General features: G+C 40.5%; 1 protein-coding gene across 3 annotated transcripts in view; it reads left to right on the top strand.

Moving 5' to 3' along the window:
- The window catches only part of LOC101155045 (mediator complex subunit 13L), a 73142-nt gene extending 56480 nt beyond the window's left edge, over positions 1 to 16662 (top strand). For 2 of the 3 annotated variants that reach the window (XM_023960551.2, XM_078956286.1), the window contains 27 exons: positions 2506 to 2651; positions 3464 to 3670; positions 4259 to 4420; positions 4851 to 5007; positions 5112 to 5207; positions 5303 to 5959; positions 6097 to 6310; positions 7025 to 7106; positions 7221 to 7342; positions 7503 to 7593; positions 7762 to 7979; positions 8069 to 8244; positions 8318 to 9240; positions 9442 to 9621; positions 9736 to 9965; positions 10069 to 10267; positions 10353 to 10638; positions 10714 to 10966; positions 11059 to 11247; positions 11344 to 11567; positions 11651 to 11793; positions 11968 to 12126; positions 12311 to 12475; positions 12672 to 12826; positions 14436 to 14600; positions 14762 to 14871; positions 15014 to 16662. In XM_023960551.2, coding sequence (XP_023816319.1) covers positions 2506 to 2651; positions 3464 to 3670; positions 4259 to 4420; positions 4851 to 5007; positions 5112 to 5207; positions 5303 to 5959; positions 6097 to 6310; positions 7025 to 7106; positions 7221 to 7342; positions 7503 to 7593; positions 7762 to 7979; positions 8069 to 8244; positions 8318 to 9240; positions 9442 to 9621; positions 9736 to 9965; positions 10069 to 10267; positions 10353 to 10638; positions 10714 to 10966; positions 11059 to 11247; positions 11344 to 11567; positions 11651 to 11793; positions 11968 to 12126; positions 12311 to 12475; positions 12672 to 12826; positions 14436 to 14600; positions 14762 to 14871; positions 15014 to 15146 — 5842 coding nt within the window. In that variant the 3' untranslated portion in view covers positions 15147 to 16662. The remainder of the gene's footprint in view (positions 1 to 2505; positions 2652 to 3463; positions 3671 to 4258; positions 4421 to 4850; positions 5008 to 5111; positions 5208 to 5302; positions 5960 to 6096; positions 6311 to 7024; positions 7107 to 7220; positions 7343 to 7502; positions 7594 to 7761; positions 7980 to 8068; positions 8245 to 8317; positions 9241 to 9441; positions 9622 to 9735; positions 9966 to 10068; positions 10268 to 10352; positions 10639 to 10713; positions 10967 to 11058; positions 11248 to 11343; positions 11568 to 11650; positions 11794 to 11967; positions 12127 to 12310; positions 12476 to 12671; positions 12827 to 14435; positions 14601 to 14761; positions 14872 to 15013) is intronic. The other variant, XM_023960552.2, reaches the window with a different exon arrangement.
- The last annotated feature ends 1146 nt before the right edge of the window (positions 16663 to 17808 follow it).

The following is a 17808-nucleotide window of genomic DNA, read 5'->3' as shown; positions in this document are numbered from 1 at the left end:
TCTGTTGATAATTTTTTTAATATTTTTTTTATATTTTTTCTTAAAGAGAACCCAATAAACAAGTGTGGCTGTCTGTAAAGCATGTCAGACAGGAACCAGCTCCCCTGCTGGCTGTCTGGCTGGTTGTTAGTGCTGTGATGAGGTGAGAAGAGTTGTTACATAAACCCAACGCAGTGGCTTTTTTTTCTTAATGTCACTGACATTTAAACACAACTCCCGTCTGCTCTGCAAGTGCTCAGATGTTGTCATTGTAGGTTAATGTTGTGTCATCTAGGAGCTCCTCTGCACAAGCTCCACGTTAGGCATTTATCCTAGTAAATTTAGACACATCTCTGGACCCCATTTAAGGCCCATCATGTGAGGCCAAAGGAAAATGAAGCACTTCTACAGACAGTCTGTAATGTGTCTGTGTTCTCTGCATTACCTGATTGATTTCACCATAAAATCATGCTCAGTAGCTGACCATTAAAACTCTGATCTCATCGATATGTGTGAAGCAATTGCAGCGTGGCACTGAATTATTCACCTCTTCCTCTCTCTCAGTCTTTCTTTCCTCTTCTACCCCATTTCCCCCCTCGATCCTCACACTCGGTCCTTCTCCCGCTCTTGCATCTCCCTAATTTCCAACGTATCCATCTACTTCTGTTGCTGGCTGTGCTTTCTTCCTCCTCACAGTCGGTTATTTCTCTTTCTCCTGTACTGTCAGCCCTCGGGCACGTCTCAGCCATCACTTCTCTTCATTTATTAATACCTGTACTCGTACAGCCAAGCTCACACAACCACTTCACATCTCTGCTTGCCATCCTCAGACACACGCGTGCTTACATCTGTCGACTGCACAGAAGCCCCAGAGGATGCGAGTAGCCCGATGTATCCACATACTCACACCCGCTTACTGTGCAGGAAAATGCCCTTTGTAAAAGGACAGGAAGCATCAATCTCCTCGGTTGGGTCAGGCTGCAGTGTGATGCTCTTTTGCTCTGCTGTCCTCTGGCTTGCATGTGGTTGCAATTTATGCCACTTAGGGTAAAGCTCTTATTACATTTGGCATGCTTTAGTTATTGGTTTAACTGCGCAATAATAATAATAGCTCATCAGGTGTGATCGTATCCGCAGCTTACAACACAGCCTCAAACAAATATGTTCATGTAAGTATATTTGTGTATATGTGAGTGCATGGGACTTTATTGATAAATAAGTGTATTAAGATTAAATCAAATTAAAAACTGATCGAAATGTTGACTGTGTGCAGAACATACTGTTACCCTTGACTTGCAGCTGTTTCAGTCAGCTTCCTTGTGCAGCTATATATAGGTCTTCATATGGTGGAATGATGCACTGAGGACAAGGTTGGAGGGCAGTGACATTGAAAGCGTTTTGACTCATGTGTTGTGGAGATGCAAACCACAAAGATGGACCGCTGCTGTGTTTATGTTTGTGTGTGTGTGGATTGCGCCTGAAGAGCAGGGAGGCATCCTGTGCCTGAGTGTTGCAGGATTGCATATGCACGCACTTTAGCGGCGCTCTTCTTCCTCCGATTGAAGAGGCCGGCGTTCAAACCACCTGCTGTCAGCTGTGTATGTTTTTTATCCACCACCATCAGGGAAGTTTATGAAGCAGAGAAATTTGCTTCCTTTTTTCCTCTGGGTGCTTTCAACGCCATCTGGAGGCTTTCCTGGTCAACACCAGCGCAGAAAGATGCCGTATGGTTGTGGCCATGAGCATGGAACTGGCCATTTTATTGAATTTGATGATCCATTACAGCTCAAATGGAGGTCCAACTCCCTCAGGGCAAAGGGGATATTGCATAGGCAGCAAGGTAATCACAAAGCGATTACAGTACCTGCTCACTTTATTGTCATTCTGATATATATAAACCAAGGTAGCGAAAAGGTTTATAGATTAAAAATATACATCAGAGAAGCTGTCGAGGTGGTTAATGACATCCAGCCCGCCCACTGCTGTATGGATTGCAATAAAGCTCCAACAATTACTCCTCTGCGATTAAACAAAGAGCATGCACGATGAGCTATGCCCATGCTGTGTAATACCGAGATTGTTGCATATGTAAACATGTAACCACCCCAATCAATCACAAACAAACAAGGATTTATACCTGCAATAAGGAGCATATGCAGAATCTGGTGTGTAAGATCACTCAGCTTAGTAAGGCTTTAGCCGTACAAAAATGATCTCTCAATCGCTGTTAATATGAAATGCTTTTATTTACCATGCAGAGTATTGCCTCATATAATATAGCTAATGTATTGGTGGGAAAGGTATGCATTGCAGATGTGTTTACATTGAAATAAAACTGACAGCATCGCAGCACAAACTCATGTTGACATCATTTTTGTTGGTTATTTGGGGTTCAAAAAGTTGCCCACATGTTTGCATAATCAGCTCAGACCGGCTGGCAGGGTTCTCAGCACCACCACATTTTTGTACTTTCATGTGTGCCTGTGGTTTGGTTGTCTTAATCTCAACTCCCTTTTGTGTCTGCAGCGAGCACCTCTCATGCTGCTTCTCCTTCTTCCTTCACGGGGAGAGCAATGTGTGCACGAGCGTGGAGATTGTCCAGCACCAAGCTGCATACCACATCACAGATCACCACATCCGCCTTGCACAGACCTCTACCACCCCAGTTCAGGGTAATACCACAAACCAGTTGCTTTTCAAGTACTTTGACATTTGAACCTGATGTTTGACTCATAGAAAATATGTTTTCTATTTTTTTTTCTCATAATAATTATAAAGTTTAGTAAAGAGTTGACGTATTTTTTCTGAAGTCCTAGTTTTGTGGGTTTTAGGAGCTGGAACCTTATTTTATGTAAAAATAAACAAACAAACATTTGAAAATAATTAAACAGTGGGCCCCTTAATCTATAAATCTATAAAACAAAATCCGCCTTACAATCTGGTGCACCTTAATACTGACGTCCAATTGCATACAAAAATCTGTCAAAATGTTTGAGTTAAATGAAGTTTCAATTAGTTTACTTTTTTTTACTATACTATACTTTTTACTAGAAATTTTTATTTTTTAATTTTTCTTTAAGCAAAGAGGGGTAAAACTACAACATGTGGCTCCGGAGCCGCAGGTTGCAGACGCCTGATTTGATGCAGGCAGGAAAAAGCTGTCCATTTTAGGGTTTACAAATTAATTAGCACTTTTTTTTTACTAAGTTTGCACACATTCTGATGCAGCATGATGGTTTATATTTATGTCTGTGATAACATTCAGAGTATGAAAAGACTAAAACACATATATATTCAAACAGGTCAATATCAGGTCATGCTCACATACGCATTTTTGTACTAAAAATCTTTTTTTTAAAATAAAAATAGATTATGGCTGCATAGAAATACTTAAATTTTAAATTGTTATAATTTGTCAGTTTGTTTTGTGATGATTACTTTTTACTTTTACTTTGAGTCTTTAAACTATCTTTTTTCATTACAGTTGTGCTGAGTCCATACAGTCTGAGTGGCACTCTGACTGGTCAAGCCTACAAGATGAGTGACCCGGCAGTACGAAAGCTCATAGAAGAGTGGAGCTACTTTTATCCAATGGTTTATCCACAAAAGGAGGGAAGTGGTGAGAAGGAGAAAGGAGAGGCTGGCCAGGCTTGTGATCGCTGCAGTCATGTGGCAGTGGAGGTCATCGTAGGTATGGTCAACAAAATAATAAAACCAATTTTATAGACTGAAGGTACTTTATTCTATTGAATCCACAATTAAGGAATGGAGATTCTTCTTTTACAAACATCAGTGAATATTTACAATATTCCACATTTGGTGTTCTCTGTTAAACTAAATAGTGAAGGAACTGCACCTCACTTATAACCCTGGTGTAGACTCAGACATTTTGAGCTGTGGTTTTACTGAATAGAGAAGCTTTGACTGCAAAGATCCTCTCAATCTTTGTAATACACCTGAGAGTGGAAAAGGGGAAATAGCTGGAAGGCAGGAGAGGAGCAGTCGGGAAGCTGAGGTATGAACTCCAGGGAGTTTCTCTAACAGCCTAATCAGTCTGATCCCACAGCGCCGACTTGACCTGATTACAATTAAAACTCCTCTGGATACCAGTGGTGCTACATGTAAAGAGCAATGATAGTAACAAAGAAAATGTTGAGCTTTTGTTTTTTTACTTATCTAAGTGCCGTGTGATAAAACGGATTGCAAAATTCAAGTGCATCAGCAGAGATCAACATTTTGTCAAAACACAATAAAAACAACTGTTTTTGTTTATTCTTAGGGGGAGTAAGGATGACCTACCCAGCTGCTTTTGTGCTGATTACCCAAGGAGACCTACCAGTGGAGCAGCCTCCTGTTTCTGTGGCCCAGGGCCTCACCAAGGAGCCAAACAACTGCAGTGTGCCGCTGACTCCACCAACATCCCCTGAGCAGCCATGCTCTGGTAAAAAAAAGAAAAAAGAAAACCCAGACATGAACATTAGTCCAAGAAAAAAACAATTTTCTGCTTTAAGCATATTTTTTCAGTTCAGGCAAATGTAACAGAACTATGAATCAAACTTAAGCACATATTTTTCATTACATAAACAATTTTTTTATATAAAAAACAATAATTTTACAGTCAAAATTAAAAGCACCTTAATGCTTATGCTATTCCCAGCTTCATATAAACATAACTGTGAAAGAAGGGCAGTAACCACAGCACGTCATTTGCACTTTACTGTTTGTTGATTTAAAACTTTTTTACAAATTCTTTGAGAAATCCCTCCAAAAAATGTATTTATATGCCTTATGGAGGAAACCGTCTTTTCTGAAAATAGAAACACACGCCTCAAATCTTTCTGTCCCATCACGCCATATTTTCCATTTTTTAGCGGACAGTGGCTTTGTGACCTCCGTCTCCAGTGTCCCCACACCAGACAGCAGCACGGGCATCAACAGCATCAGCCCGAAACATTCTGGGAAGAAGCTTACGTGTCATGTGGTCCATCAGGCCTGGAAGGAGTGCTATCTCAACCAGCCTCAGCATCTGTATGCGAAACATTATTGCCTTGTTTCTGAAGCAATTGCCACTATTAGCCAGTTAAAGCAATTTAGCCCCCCCCCCCCCTCATGGATTTGTTTGTGTTCTGCAGAGCAACTGAGTTAACGCAGAGGAAGGAAGCGCCAAACGGAGTAACAACATGGAATTTTAATGATCTGGGATCTAGAACGCCCTGCAGCTGTTCCAGGTATCTTTAGGTCACAATTAAGCTGTTCTGTAAAATAGTTATAAGATATTGTTTTTTCAATAAGTTTTGAATATCTTACTTTCCCTTTTTTGCAGGTTAAAGCAGCAAAAGTTTAATATGGCCATCACCTCTGCAACAAACACTCAGACTATTAGCAGCTCCACACAGTCCTCTGGTCCGTCGTTGTATCCTCCTTCGCTCCCTAAACACAAGACAAGTGACAAGACAGAAAAAACCGACAAACAATCCAAAAAACCCTCAGTGATCCCTTTTCACCATCGTCTAACTGTCACGCAGGACGGCCCCTTGGAACAGGACTCACCTGGAGGGCCTCAAATGGGTGGCATTGTTGCACTCGATCCACCCATGGAGACCCTGGCCTCTCTGCCAACCTGCAAATATTCCAAACCCATGTCAAATGGCAGGAAACCCCCAGAGTCCCTTCTTCATTCACCAATGTCTCCCCTTCCACCCACGCTGAGTCCGCACCCCCGGATGCAGGATCCAGAGGGTTTAGATGTGCCTCTGGATGCTACCGTGTGTCCAGATGGGGGTTCGGGAGTGGGAGCAATCACCAGCGAGACAGCTGTGTACACGGATCTTCTGAGGCAGCGGGAGAACGGGGTCAGCTGGTGGAGAGGCTTCAGGACTCCCAGAACTGATAAGACAGAATTCAGTCCACCTGAACTTCCCTTAGACAACCTGGAGGAAATGAACTTAGAGGTGGCTGCAGATGCAGTTCCACTCAAAAGGTAGGATATGTAAAAAAAAATAGGTTTTGCGTTACGTGTTATTGGAATCACAGAAAAGTATCCATGAGTAAAAGAAAACCCAGATAGTTGTGAGGATGTGTGTTTTGGTTTTACACATGTTTCTTTGCCTCCTCCAGACTCTATACACAGACCCACAAGAGATTTAAAATCTCTGAAGAGAGAGTGAGGGACCACATTAAAGCACTTGGCTTGTTTGAGCAGCCGGGTGTGGAGGTACTGAGGGAGAATGGTGAAGATCCCTACGACTTCAAGGAAGGAGACATCGAATACACCTTCTCCTCCTCCAAAAGGTTAAAGGGTCCAGGGCGAGAGCCAAGCAAGAAGGCTAAGGTATTATAGTACACACTCAGAGCTTGTTTGTTGGTTTGTTTGTTTGTTAGGGACCATGTACTAAACATTATCACTAGAGAGGGGATCTTTTGTACATGATTTAGCTATAAGATACTTATCATCTGCCGTCCTCCAGCATGGAAGCACAATAGAATATGTTAAAAACAATAAAAATAATTGGTAATAGAACTATTAAAATGTATTTCCTTTAATACATTGCACAAAAAGTAGCTGTTCTGAGATCTGGACCATGATGTTCCGATCATCTGTTCAAAGCAGAGCTGAGCTATTTCTTTAGGGGAGGTGGTGCAATCCGGATTACAATTTATAAAGTTTTGCATTTTTAATGCTTGGTGAGGTTATCAAACGTACACCAACTGCATTTGCTAATAAAAACAGTTTCTCATCCAAGTAAGGAGATAATAAATACAAAATGAGTTCACATCCAGTTTGGACTTCAATTGTTAAGATCATTCAAAATGTTCAGTGATATTTATTTTTTCATTACCATTGCTTGGTTTTGAATTCCAGTTTGTTTTCTTCTTTAATGAGAGAATAAGTGGTTATCTTTTCTTAGATAATAAACTGCACACAGTCCAAATTAAACTCAATCATTGTTCAACTTTGGAGTACATAAAATGTTTTTACAGGTACACTGCAGATAAAAGAATATTATTTAAAAGTTGTCTAAACAATCTCCACTTTAATTCAAAGGGGGAAGAGATCACAAATGATGCATCAGCTGTTCCTGATGGAAAAGATGCTATGTCCATTTTTAACTCTGCTCCAAAATCAGGTAAAGATGTCAGCACCAACACTCCACACTTTACAGTTTTCCCATTAGCCAGAAGGCTGCTGCTTCTCTGCAATGTTTTTTATTTTGTTCCTCTGTTTTTTTTGTCTATTGCAGAGGAATCGGGTCAAGATGATGCTGCTGCAAAAGCCAACCCTTCTCTGACCAGAGAAAAAGATCTGGTGGTCAACATTTCTGATCTGGATAACATATTTGATGAAGACGAAGAAGAGTTGGGCGTAAGACACAATCTTTTATTCCTTACAATTGTAGATTTAACCATCATTGGAAGACCTACTAATAATTCAGTAAAACACATTTATTCTTAGCAGTATCAGGACTTTATATGGGATGTCCTTGCCTTTAGACGGACTCATTTTTCTTTGTAATAATCCGTAGACTGTTTACCCGAATCAGACCAAGCTACTCGTGCCAACAGAAGATCGTCCTGCTGGCAAAGAAGGGAGAGTTAATGTCCCTTATCCATCAAGTGAGTAATAAGTATTTTGTTTTCAAAAGCTCAGTAAATATGCTTTTTTACTATCTACATCAAATTATGTGTAGATCAAAACTTTTTACTTTTACAATCACTTTGAAATATGTTTTTACATTATACCCCATTTTCCTTTGTCATGTCTTTGTGTCTGCCTCATTTTAGCAGTTGCAGATCTCCAGCGGATGTTTCCAACCCCACCTTCGCTAGAACAACACCCGGCTTTCTCTCCCATCACACCGCATCGTGACACCCCAAGTCTGGAGCCCCCAGTACCCAGTGGAGTGGCGGACCACCTACCACCCTTGGCTTCTTTCCAGCTTGCTGAATGTAGGATGGAGATGGAGGAGAGTGTGGCCAGTCCAGGGCAAGATGATATCAAAGTGAGCGGAAATTCATCCGAAGCTGTTTGAGCAATGAGAGACGTGTGCCAAACTGCAGTTAACAGGCATATGTTTTCCTCTCTTTCCAGCCACAGATATGTTCCTCCATGTTTGCTCCTTTATCCTGCCTTCCCAGCCAGAATCTGCCACCGTCAAAGATTCCTGATCAGTGTTATTACCGTCCATCCTGGGCTGTTTTACCTAAAATGGAACATTTCACCACCATCATGCATCCTCGGAATGTTTTCTCCAAGGATGGATACACGTGAGTATTTATAGACACTTGAAACATTTTTTGAGTGTAATTCTTGGTCTGACTCCCTATTTTAATTATCCAGAAACATTCCTAGTGTCAACGCCCTCACTGACCAAGAATATGGCCAGATGAGCGGTACGACTGCCTCTGTGAACACCACCATCCTTCCTTCTCCTGCCATGCCCCAATTTTCCGTGCCCACCCCACGGACTCCCCGTACGCCCAGAGGGATTAACGCTGCAAGCTCAGGGCAGGGCTCAGTGAAGCAGGACGGCACTGAGCTTAGCTCACCAGTTTCTACCCCGTCCACCAGCCTGCCCCTTAGTTCTGTAGAGCCCTTAGGACGGCCTGGGCCCTCTCTGCCTGAGGCCCACAGCCTGTATGTTGTCCTTTTGCTCTCAGACTCTGTCCTTAGCGTATTTAAGGATCGCAACTTTGACAGCTGCTGCATCTGTGCCTGCAATATGAATGTCAAAGGGGCAGATGTGGGGGTGTACATCCCAGATTCCACCTGTGAAGATCAGTACCGCTGTATGTGTGGCTTCAGCGCGATCATCAACAGGCGGCTGGCTCATGGTACGGGCCTTTTCTTGGAAGACGAGCTGGATATATTTGGTCGGACGTCTGAAGTGGGTCAAGCAGCCCAGAGGAGGCTGGCTTTATGTCGTCGGGACCCAATCATGGGGGACTCCAGAGCCAAGCAGCCTCAGGAGGCTACCCCTGCCTCTCCATCAGTCATGATCGTTTTGCAGGAGCAGTGCTCCCATCCCATTTCCTCTCTGGCATCACTTCACCTCCCTCTCAGCTGCTCTTGTCATGGACGCAAGGGGGCACTCCTCCAAAGTTGGATGTCTGAAAAGCAGTGGGCGGATGAGAGTGACGCCTGTGTGGAGTGTTACAATGCTTTGATGCAGGGGCTGCAGTATGTGGACAACCCCACTGGGGGAAAAGTGGATCTAGCTGTTGTCAGAAGTAGTGCCCTTCATTCCTGGCCACACACAAACGGTAAGAAACATTCTTTAACTGCAAAAGTAGAGAATATAGATTTGATCTATTATGACAAAAGTTTTTTATTAGTTCAAATGATTTTATGTTTTTACATGTTCTGTGATTGTTTTGTTTCTTTGGTGTGCAGAACCATTTGTACATTTTTAATGTAACCTTCTCTGTGTATGTATGTGTGTGTGTGTCTGGCTATTTCCAAAGTGGTGGATATGAGCATGTTGTCGTCACAGGATATGGTTCGTATGCTGCTATCTTTGCAGCCTTTCCTGCAGGATGCCATCCAGAAGAAGCGAACAGGTCGGACCTGGGAAAACATCCAGCACGTTCAGGGGCCGCTGACCTGGCAGCAGTTTCACAAGATGGCTGGAAGAGGCTCTTATGGTGAAAATGCTCATGTTTTTCTGTGATAAAATTATAATTGCATGCCACTTGCAATGTAATATAATATTTTAAAAATGATCTCCAGATTAAACATGACAACTTGTATAACCTCAGGTTCAGAGGAGTCTCCGGAGCCCCTGCCCATTCCTACAGTGTTAGTAGGCTATGACCGTGAGCGGGACTTCTTGGCTTTGTCTCCTTTGGCATTACCTTTTTGGGAGAAACTTCTGCTGGAGCCATACGGAGGCCAGCGAGATGTTGCCTACATTGTGCTTTGCCCTAACAGTCCCTCCCTTCTGACTGCTGCACGGTCCTTCTTCCTGGAACTCAGTGCCGTTTACGAGGTAGGATCAGAATTAGAAATGTTATTCAAATGCGTCGAATATAAAGGTTCTATGACAGTAATGGGAGGTATCAGATATTAACGAGGACAAATTCCTTCTTTAGACATGCCGGCTTGGGAAGCACCGTCCTCTGGCGAAGGTGTCCAGAGATGGTCTTCTTCAGGTTGGGGAGGACGTAGAGCCAGAAAAGCTTGAGGACTTGGATGTTGATCGGTGGTTGACCGGACCCTGGGCTGGACAGCAGCACACTGACAACCTCCTCAAACTAAAACTCTATGCTTATACCTGCAAAAAACAACTTGGTAAAAAAAATCCTGATACATTTCTTTTTTGTTTGTTTTTTTGCTTTTATAGATTAAGGACTGATATTTTTCTTCTTTGCTTCAGGTCCCCAGCTGTCAACCCTGACTTTGGACAGCAGCCTTCTGTTGCCTCCCAAAGCCCAGCCTCACATTAACAACTCGTCCCTGGCTCAGTCTGCATCTTCAGGGCAGCCTCAAAGTTGGCCGGCTGATGGAGAGCAGGTTTCAGGTGCTGTGAATGCATCAAATGCTTCCACCCCAACAGGAGCCACAGGCCTGACCGGGGAGGCAACCCAAGCTGCATCCAGCAGCTCTAAAGGGCTCCCTTCTGCCACACCATCAGCCAACAGCACAGCAGAACATCCTGAAATGTAAAACTCAATTCCCCTGAAAATAATTAAATTTGAAATGTCATTTAGGTTAACTTCAAATTTATTTTTTTTCAGCTCCTGTGATCAGTCAAGAATTGGCATTCCTACACTGGCGGACTCAGTAGACAGCCATATTAACCCCCCAGCTGTCGTCATCTACATCGTGGATGCCTTTCTCAGCTCAGCTATGACAAGAAATGATGGAGGAGAAGAAGAAGAAGGTGAAGAGGTGGAGTTGACTAGTATCTGGCTGCTGGGGCTTCTTCGCTGCTACACAGAGATGCTACGGACTCTGCCTGAGAAGATTAGACCAGCAGTGGTCCTTCAGGTAAAAATCCACAAGGATTTAGAGTACACCTGGGAGAATTAAACGATGTTCAGCTGCTCAAATGTGTTTGTATCTGCTCCCCTTTGCTTCAGGTTGTACCCTGTCAGTATCTTCTGCAGCCAGCCAGTGGAGAAAGCCATTTGTACATGCAGCACCTGCGCTCCCTGGCCTTCTCGTGTTATTCTCAGAGCAGACGACTTCTCCGTCAGCAAACACATATTAAGTCCCTCACAGGTTTTGGCCCAGTGTCCTCTGTTGGTTCAGTGCTCAAGAGTCCAGAAGTAAGCTTTTTTTTTTACTTCAAGCACCTCCAGCTCATAAATATTTGCAAACTAAAAAACATATTTGACTAACTTACTTGCTTTTTTTTTATTTAGCACCCCAGCCCATTACAACTTTACTCTCCACCGTTTATTCTTGGCCCAAATCGGCCTAAGCAGCCAGAGCCAGGGGAGGTGTGGGCAGAACTCTCTCCCAAATACAACGTGCTCTTTGTTGGATATTGCCTATCACACGACCAGCGCTGGATACTGGTCTCCTGCACTGATCAGCAGGGGGAGCTTTTGGAGACCTGCATCATAAACATTGATGTTCCCAACAGGTTGGTTTAGCCCCTAGTCCTGACTGTGCGTATCTTATCTGACCTTAACTTATATAATCCGTCTTTATTTATTATATTTTCAGAACAAGGCGTCCAAAAGTATCACCTCGAAAGATGGGACTGCAAAAGCTGTGGGACTGGTGTATTGGTATCATTCAGATGACCTCTCAACCTTGGAGAATCGTTATCGGCCGCCTAGGCAGACTTGGTCACGGGGAGCTGAAAGGTGAGAACGCTTTCAAGAGAAATTTACCTTCTCTTTGTCACTCAGACAATTTTGTTTTATGATTTTCGACAAGTTTGGCATACTCGAGTTTGGCATCTCCATATTAATTAGCAACGTGGAAATGTGGAAATATCAAAGGAAAGTATTTTATGTTCTTTATTCTATCTCAAACAGACTGGAGTTCTCTCCTTGGAGAACATTCGTTGCATTCGATAGGACGTCAGCTGAGGGAAGCTTGCCGAATGTGTGGGATCTCAGCTGCCGACTCCCCATCTATCCTCAGTGCATGTCTGGTAGCCATGGAGCCACAAGGCTCTTTTGTAATCATGCCTGGTATGAAATATATTCCTTTTAATTGAGCTATTTTTTACAATCCCCACATATAACTTTTTTAGGGTAGTAAAATAGCAAAATATTTGCAGATAGTGTATTCCTCAAGGGATTAAATGAAAACAGAATAAGACGTATTTACGTATTCCAGGTGTAAATTCTCTGTGTTTTCTTTTTGTATGTGCAGATGCTGTGACCATGGGCTCTGTGTTTGGACGCAGTACTGCTTTGAATCTGCAGACATCGCAGCTAAACACTCCCCAAGATGCTTCCTGTACCCACATTTTAGTGTTCCCTACTTCTGCCACTACCCAGCTGGCAGCCAGCTCCTACCCAACAGAGGACAATAATGGTAGCAAACACCTCATACAAGATTTTATATCATGATTAAATGAAGAAATTAAACGAAGACCATTTGTGTAATTAGATTTGCAGGAATAGATGGTTTTCTTTTTAATGAAGATGGCTTGACCAATTTCATTTATACCCTGTGTTGTTTTTGTTAAAGTCAGTGTCTGAAGTCTTTTCACTGTCTTTTCTTTCCTCAGACGACATGTTTGACCTCCCCTTCCCTGATGAGCTGGAGAACGACATTGGCCATGACATGATGCTGATCACAGGCAATCTTCACTCTTCCCCCAACCCGTCCCCGGTGCCGTCCCCTGGTTCGCTGGAGATGGGATCACATTTCCAGCACACTAGGGTGAGAGGGGAAAAAAATGAATCATTCAGTGACTTTAGACAAACAAGACAAAATGCAAAACCAGCGAAAAGAAACGACTGAAGAAATGATTTTACAATGGATAAACTAAAAAGTAGTAAACATTGACTGAGGCGAAATCACACAATTATCTTTCTTCGGAGAGCTATTAAATAGACAGATCAATCATTTAAACTCACACAAAAGCAATACAATAAGAGATGCAGAGCCAGCAGTACACAAAATTAAATCATAGAAAGCATGATGAAAAAAGGCAGAGTAAAAGTATACAAAAATTAAAAATGACAATAAAAAATAAATAAAATGACATAAAAAGCACAGAATATGTGAGCTAGAAGGACAGATAAGAAGGCATTGTCAGGGACTTCTTCAAAGTCAGAAGACTGCAATCCTGTACGGTTTTGATGTAGCAGTTTGAAACTCAAGTATCTTATCTGAAGGCTTAAGTGACCCTTTATACTTCCCATCATCAAATGAGAATCAGAACTATAAAGGTTGATAACAGAACTGTTCTGAAGGGCATAGAGTTGAGATGACAGCTTTTGCTCCACCATTTTTCATGGAACACAGATTAACTGCAGCAAAACCAAAAAAAAAGAAAAGTTTGAAAGAAAAACAAAGCAAATACTACATTTGTACAGAATTATTGACTCCTGAGTCAATAAAAAAATAAATTTAATGATTTGTTCTGCAGAAACTTGTAAATGACAGCTTGCCTCCCAATTTTTAAAATATGTTTTTTAAAACTGTGTTCTTCACCTTTGTATTGCATAATGTTGATTAAGGCCAAAATGTACAGAAAAACAAAGGTAACAAACACTACGTTGTTAAGAGCTCAGGTCAGGTGTACATTTTTGTATTTTGTCAAAAGGAAAAGAAACACATTTGGAAAGGTATCCCATGAGGAAATCAATCTGGTTTCCAAGTAATATTGTTTGAAACAATATTACTTGGTTTAAAAAAATTTTAATACATATTTTGATATAAATATGTCTTCTTAAAATTCCTCTCCTATCATCTTTTGATCTATTTAAAAAGCATTCTCAGTGGTCTTTTAATTATTATCATTTAGCCAAAATGAAAAAAAAAAACTGTGTTGTTTTCTAGGACATTTTTTGAGCCAGATGCCAGCTCGGACGAGGAAAATTAAGATGTACATGGATCTAGTCATTCACAAGTGGATGCACCAGAATGGATCAGAGCAAGGAGCTTGTGCCCTGCCAATTGTAGCATCTGCATTACGACTACACACTTTTTCAAGCTGCGTTTTTTTTGATTCACCACAATTTGAATAAAGACATTTTCTTTAAATTTGTCCTCCATCATGAGGAAAATCCTACAAGAACATGTTAAAGAAAAACAAGATTTTTATCAAAGTAATTGTAGTCATTTTTCAATCACTGACCTCTAATGATTTATTGGGATAAGTAAGTTACATTCTTAGCAATTTTTTAAAGTAGGTGTTTTTTCTTATGACTCAGTCAGAACTGCTGTTGACTGGAAAATGCATAAAAATATGGTTGTGGATAAGCGAATCCTTTAAATTCCCTGGATGAAATTAAGGTAATTATCTGCTGTCCGGTGTTTGCAGAGCCAAGGGGAGCGCCTCCTGTCCAGGGACAATCCTCCAGAGGAGCTTAAGCAGCAGCCGCTGGCTCTGGGTTACTATGTCTCCACTGCACAGGCAAATGGAATTCCTCATTGGTTCTGGGCCTCCTGCCCACAAGCTGAAAGCCAGTGCCCACTTTTCCTTAAGGTACTCTAAGATGCTTGTGAAGTGCTTGTGAAGTTTGGAATGAAAATGATTAGTTTCATAATTGATTGCTTCAATTACTAGGTTGATTGAGAAGGCTTGCAAGCATCTTTTCATCTGCAAACTTCATGATTTGACTAATGCCATGTGTTCCTCCACTTCAGGCCTCTCTCCACCACCACATTTCCATAGCGCAGTCAGAAGAGATAGTGTCTGATAAAACTAAAAGGGCTCCTCACCCCTTAGACTCAAAGACCACCTCTGATGTGCTCAGGTAAACCAATTATGTCAAATTACAATCAAAAATCAAAAAGTCATGTTTAATTTCACTAAATTGGGTTACATTTGATCAAATTGATAGAATCTTTTGATGGATGACAGCTGGATATTTTTTTATGGATTTTTTTTCCACACAGGTTTGTGTTGGAGCAGTATAACGCTCTCTCTTGGCTGACATGTACTCCTGCAACCCAAGACCGCCAGTCCTGCCTGCCTGTGCACTTGGCTGTGCTGATCCAGATGTACAATGCCATACTGAACATGCTTTAGCTGTGTGGATCGACTGGAACCTGCCTGTGCCTCTTTCAGCCACCAGAGAGCAGCAGAGCTCTTCTCCTGTTGTCCAGTAGACATTGATGTAATGGTCAAAAACAGGATAATGCTCTACAGAATTTTTCAAAGACTGCAATACGATGAATTCAAATGGGGAAACAGACTTTTTTTTTACATCAGGAGGAACTTGGAGCAGCCTGTACATTTTGAAAGAGTGGAGAAGCATCCATCGATTCCCGACGCAAAATCATCAAGACCGGCTCCTCTAAGCATCTGTGAATGAAATCAATGGAGAAGATACTTTTTTGTGACACCTGTGAAAGGGCGCATCCCTACAAGTCTGCATGACTCCATGTTGCGCAACCAGCAAACTGGCATGAAAACACAAACACAGGAGTTTTTGTATAGAACTGCACTGTAGAGCTTCTTTGAACATTAAGCTGGACGCTGAACCCTTTGTGTCTTTTTAAGAGGGATACATTTGATAATGGCACTTTTTACTGAACTTCCAAAGTGTTGTAGAGAAATGAACACAATGGAAGCTTTTTGACCAGAGATGTGTTGTTTATAATGTAATGCATTCATTTGCAAAGAATTAAGACTTATTTTTAATATTTAAAACCATAAAAGGAGAAACACAGCCTTTATTCCCAACTGACTGGTAAATGTCTTGGGATCTTGGGAAATAAAATTTGTCAATTTATTGCAATTGTAAAAAATGCCATATTTATACAAATTATATCACATCATAGAATTTGATATATATGAATATAAATATATGTAAATGTATATACTTAAATTAGTCTTACCTCTTCCAAGCAGGCACTTATGTGGGGATGGGCACAGTTGTCTTTTTAGAAGTGGGTGCAGTATGAACATTTATCAAAGAGGATTCACTTTTGTTTTGTTTTCTACCCATACCGAACATTTTACATTTTTTATTTAATGACTAACTTAAAATAATGCAGGAAATACAGTATAATGTATATTTATAATGTATTCCTATACTGAAAAAAAACTTGAAAGAGACAATTTAAAACCACGCTGTTTCAAGATGGTTATATATTTAAGAATGACGCTTTATTTCATTGGTTTTCCTAAGTGATGTCAAGAAAAGCATTAGAAAGGCCTGTTTCTTGAACCACCCTCTAACTGCTCTTTGTTAAAGTTCTGGCATGTTTGTACATAAAATTTTGCAATGTCTTTCTTTTTTGTTATTCTTTGGTAGAGCTGTACATTTCACGCTGGTTGGTTTATTTTAAATTATACAATTTTAAGTTTTGCTTTGAATTGTTTGCTTAAGCTTTTTTATGTATGAGAAACATTATAAAGTGCAAACACATTTATTTCCAGCTAAGAGATTCTGTTGTGAAGTAAACACAAATGTACAGACAAGTGCAAAAATTTGTTACATCTTTCATCACTTTGAATATTAAGCAGATCCACTTTAGTGGGAGTGATCTGATACTTTTACACTCTTTTTTTAGTAAATTATTAAAACTCTTTAAAATCATGTGGTGTTCTGTGCTGACATTTAATATTCAGTAGAAGATAGCCTACCTTTAATCTTTTTTCTGGGAATTATTTTTGAAATGACAAGGAAAACTGTTTCTCCAAATCCAGATATTTTTTTACACTAAACAGCCCGTACACTAAAAATTGCTATATCTAGATTATAAAATATTATAGAGCAAGGGTCTGCTACCTGAGGCTCCGGAGCCATGAGGCTCCCTGGTTAAAGGAAAATAAAATTTGTTATTTTAAAAAGTAACTTTAAAGTTAAAAGTGATTTAGTATTAACGTAAAAAATAGGGTAAGAAAACCAACTCAAACTTTATTCAATAAATTCACAAACACTTAAAAAAACAGTACGTATCACTCCATAAGGCTCTTGACTACAGTATCCATGGTAGTTTGGCTTTCTATCGAACTAAAATAGTTTTGACAGATTTCTGAATGCTGTGCACTACAGAAAAATAATTTAAGGTCAGTAAGAAAAATCAGAATGTATACCTAACATGCACTGCATTACGAGACAGATTTTCTTTTTTTTAACAATTTCTAGTATTTTAAGTTTGCCATATAGTACAAAAAATACATCAATGGCCACTGTATTAGCTCTGATTTAATTTTGGTTTGTTAGATTTATACATTTAGGGTAGAGACGCACCACAAACAGTAACTTATTTACTGCATTGAGATGATGCTATGTGAGGCAGGGGTCTTTTATTTTGAAAGGAAGTCATGGCATAGTTCATAATATGAGCTATTTCATATTTCAATAAATATCTATTTTCTCTTTATGTTTTATGTATGCTAAATAAACCACAGTAGTAACAATCACATAAACATAAATCAGTAGTTTATTTTCACAAAGGGTGAAGTAAGACTTTGTGGCTCCTATTGGGTTAAGCTCTCTAAATGTTAAAGGCTGCAGACTCCTGATCTAGATCTACCAGTACATTTACTTTTAATGTAGATTATTTTAATAAATAAATAGAAAATGTTATTAAAATCAACTTTAATAAAACATATACTTTAATCTGGATACATGCATTTTCTTGGGTGGCATCGATAATTTCCTAAATGTTTTTATTCTGAGATTTAAATGTACGTACATAATTTGGTATACCGTACACACTTTAACAGAGGTGTGGTA

Source organism: Oryzias latipes, chromosome 12, assembly GCF_053564925.1.
Source record: "Oryzias latipes strain Hd-rR chromosome 12, Olatipes_Hd-rR_3.1".
NCBI lineage: Eukaryota > Metazoa > Chordata > Actinopteri > Beloniformes > Adrianichthyidae > Oryzias > Oryzias latipes.
The sequence above is the reverse complement of the archived record's forward strand: the minus strand, read 5'-3'. Positions and strand labels throughout refer to the sequence as shown.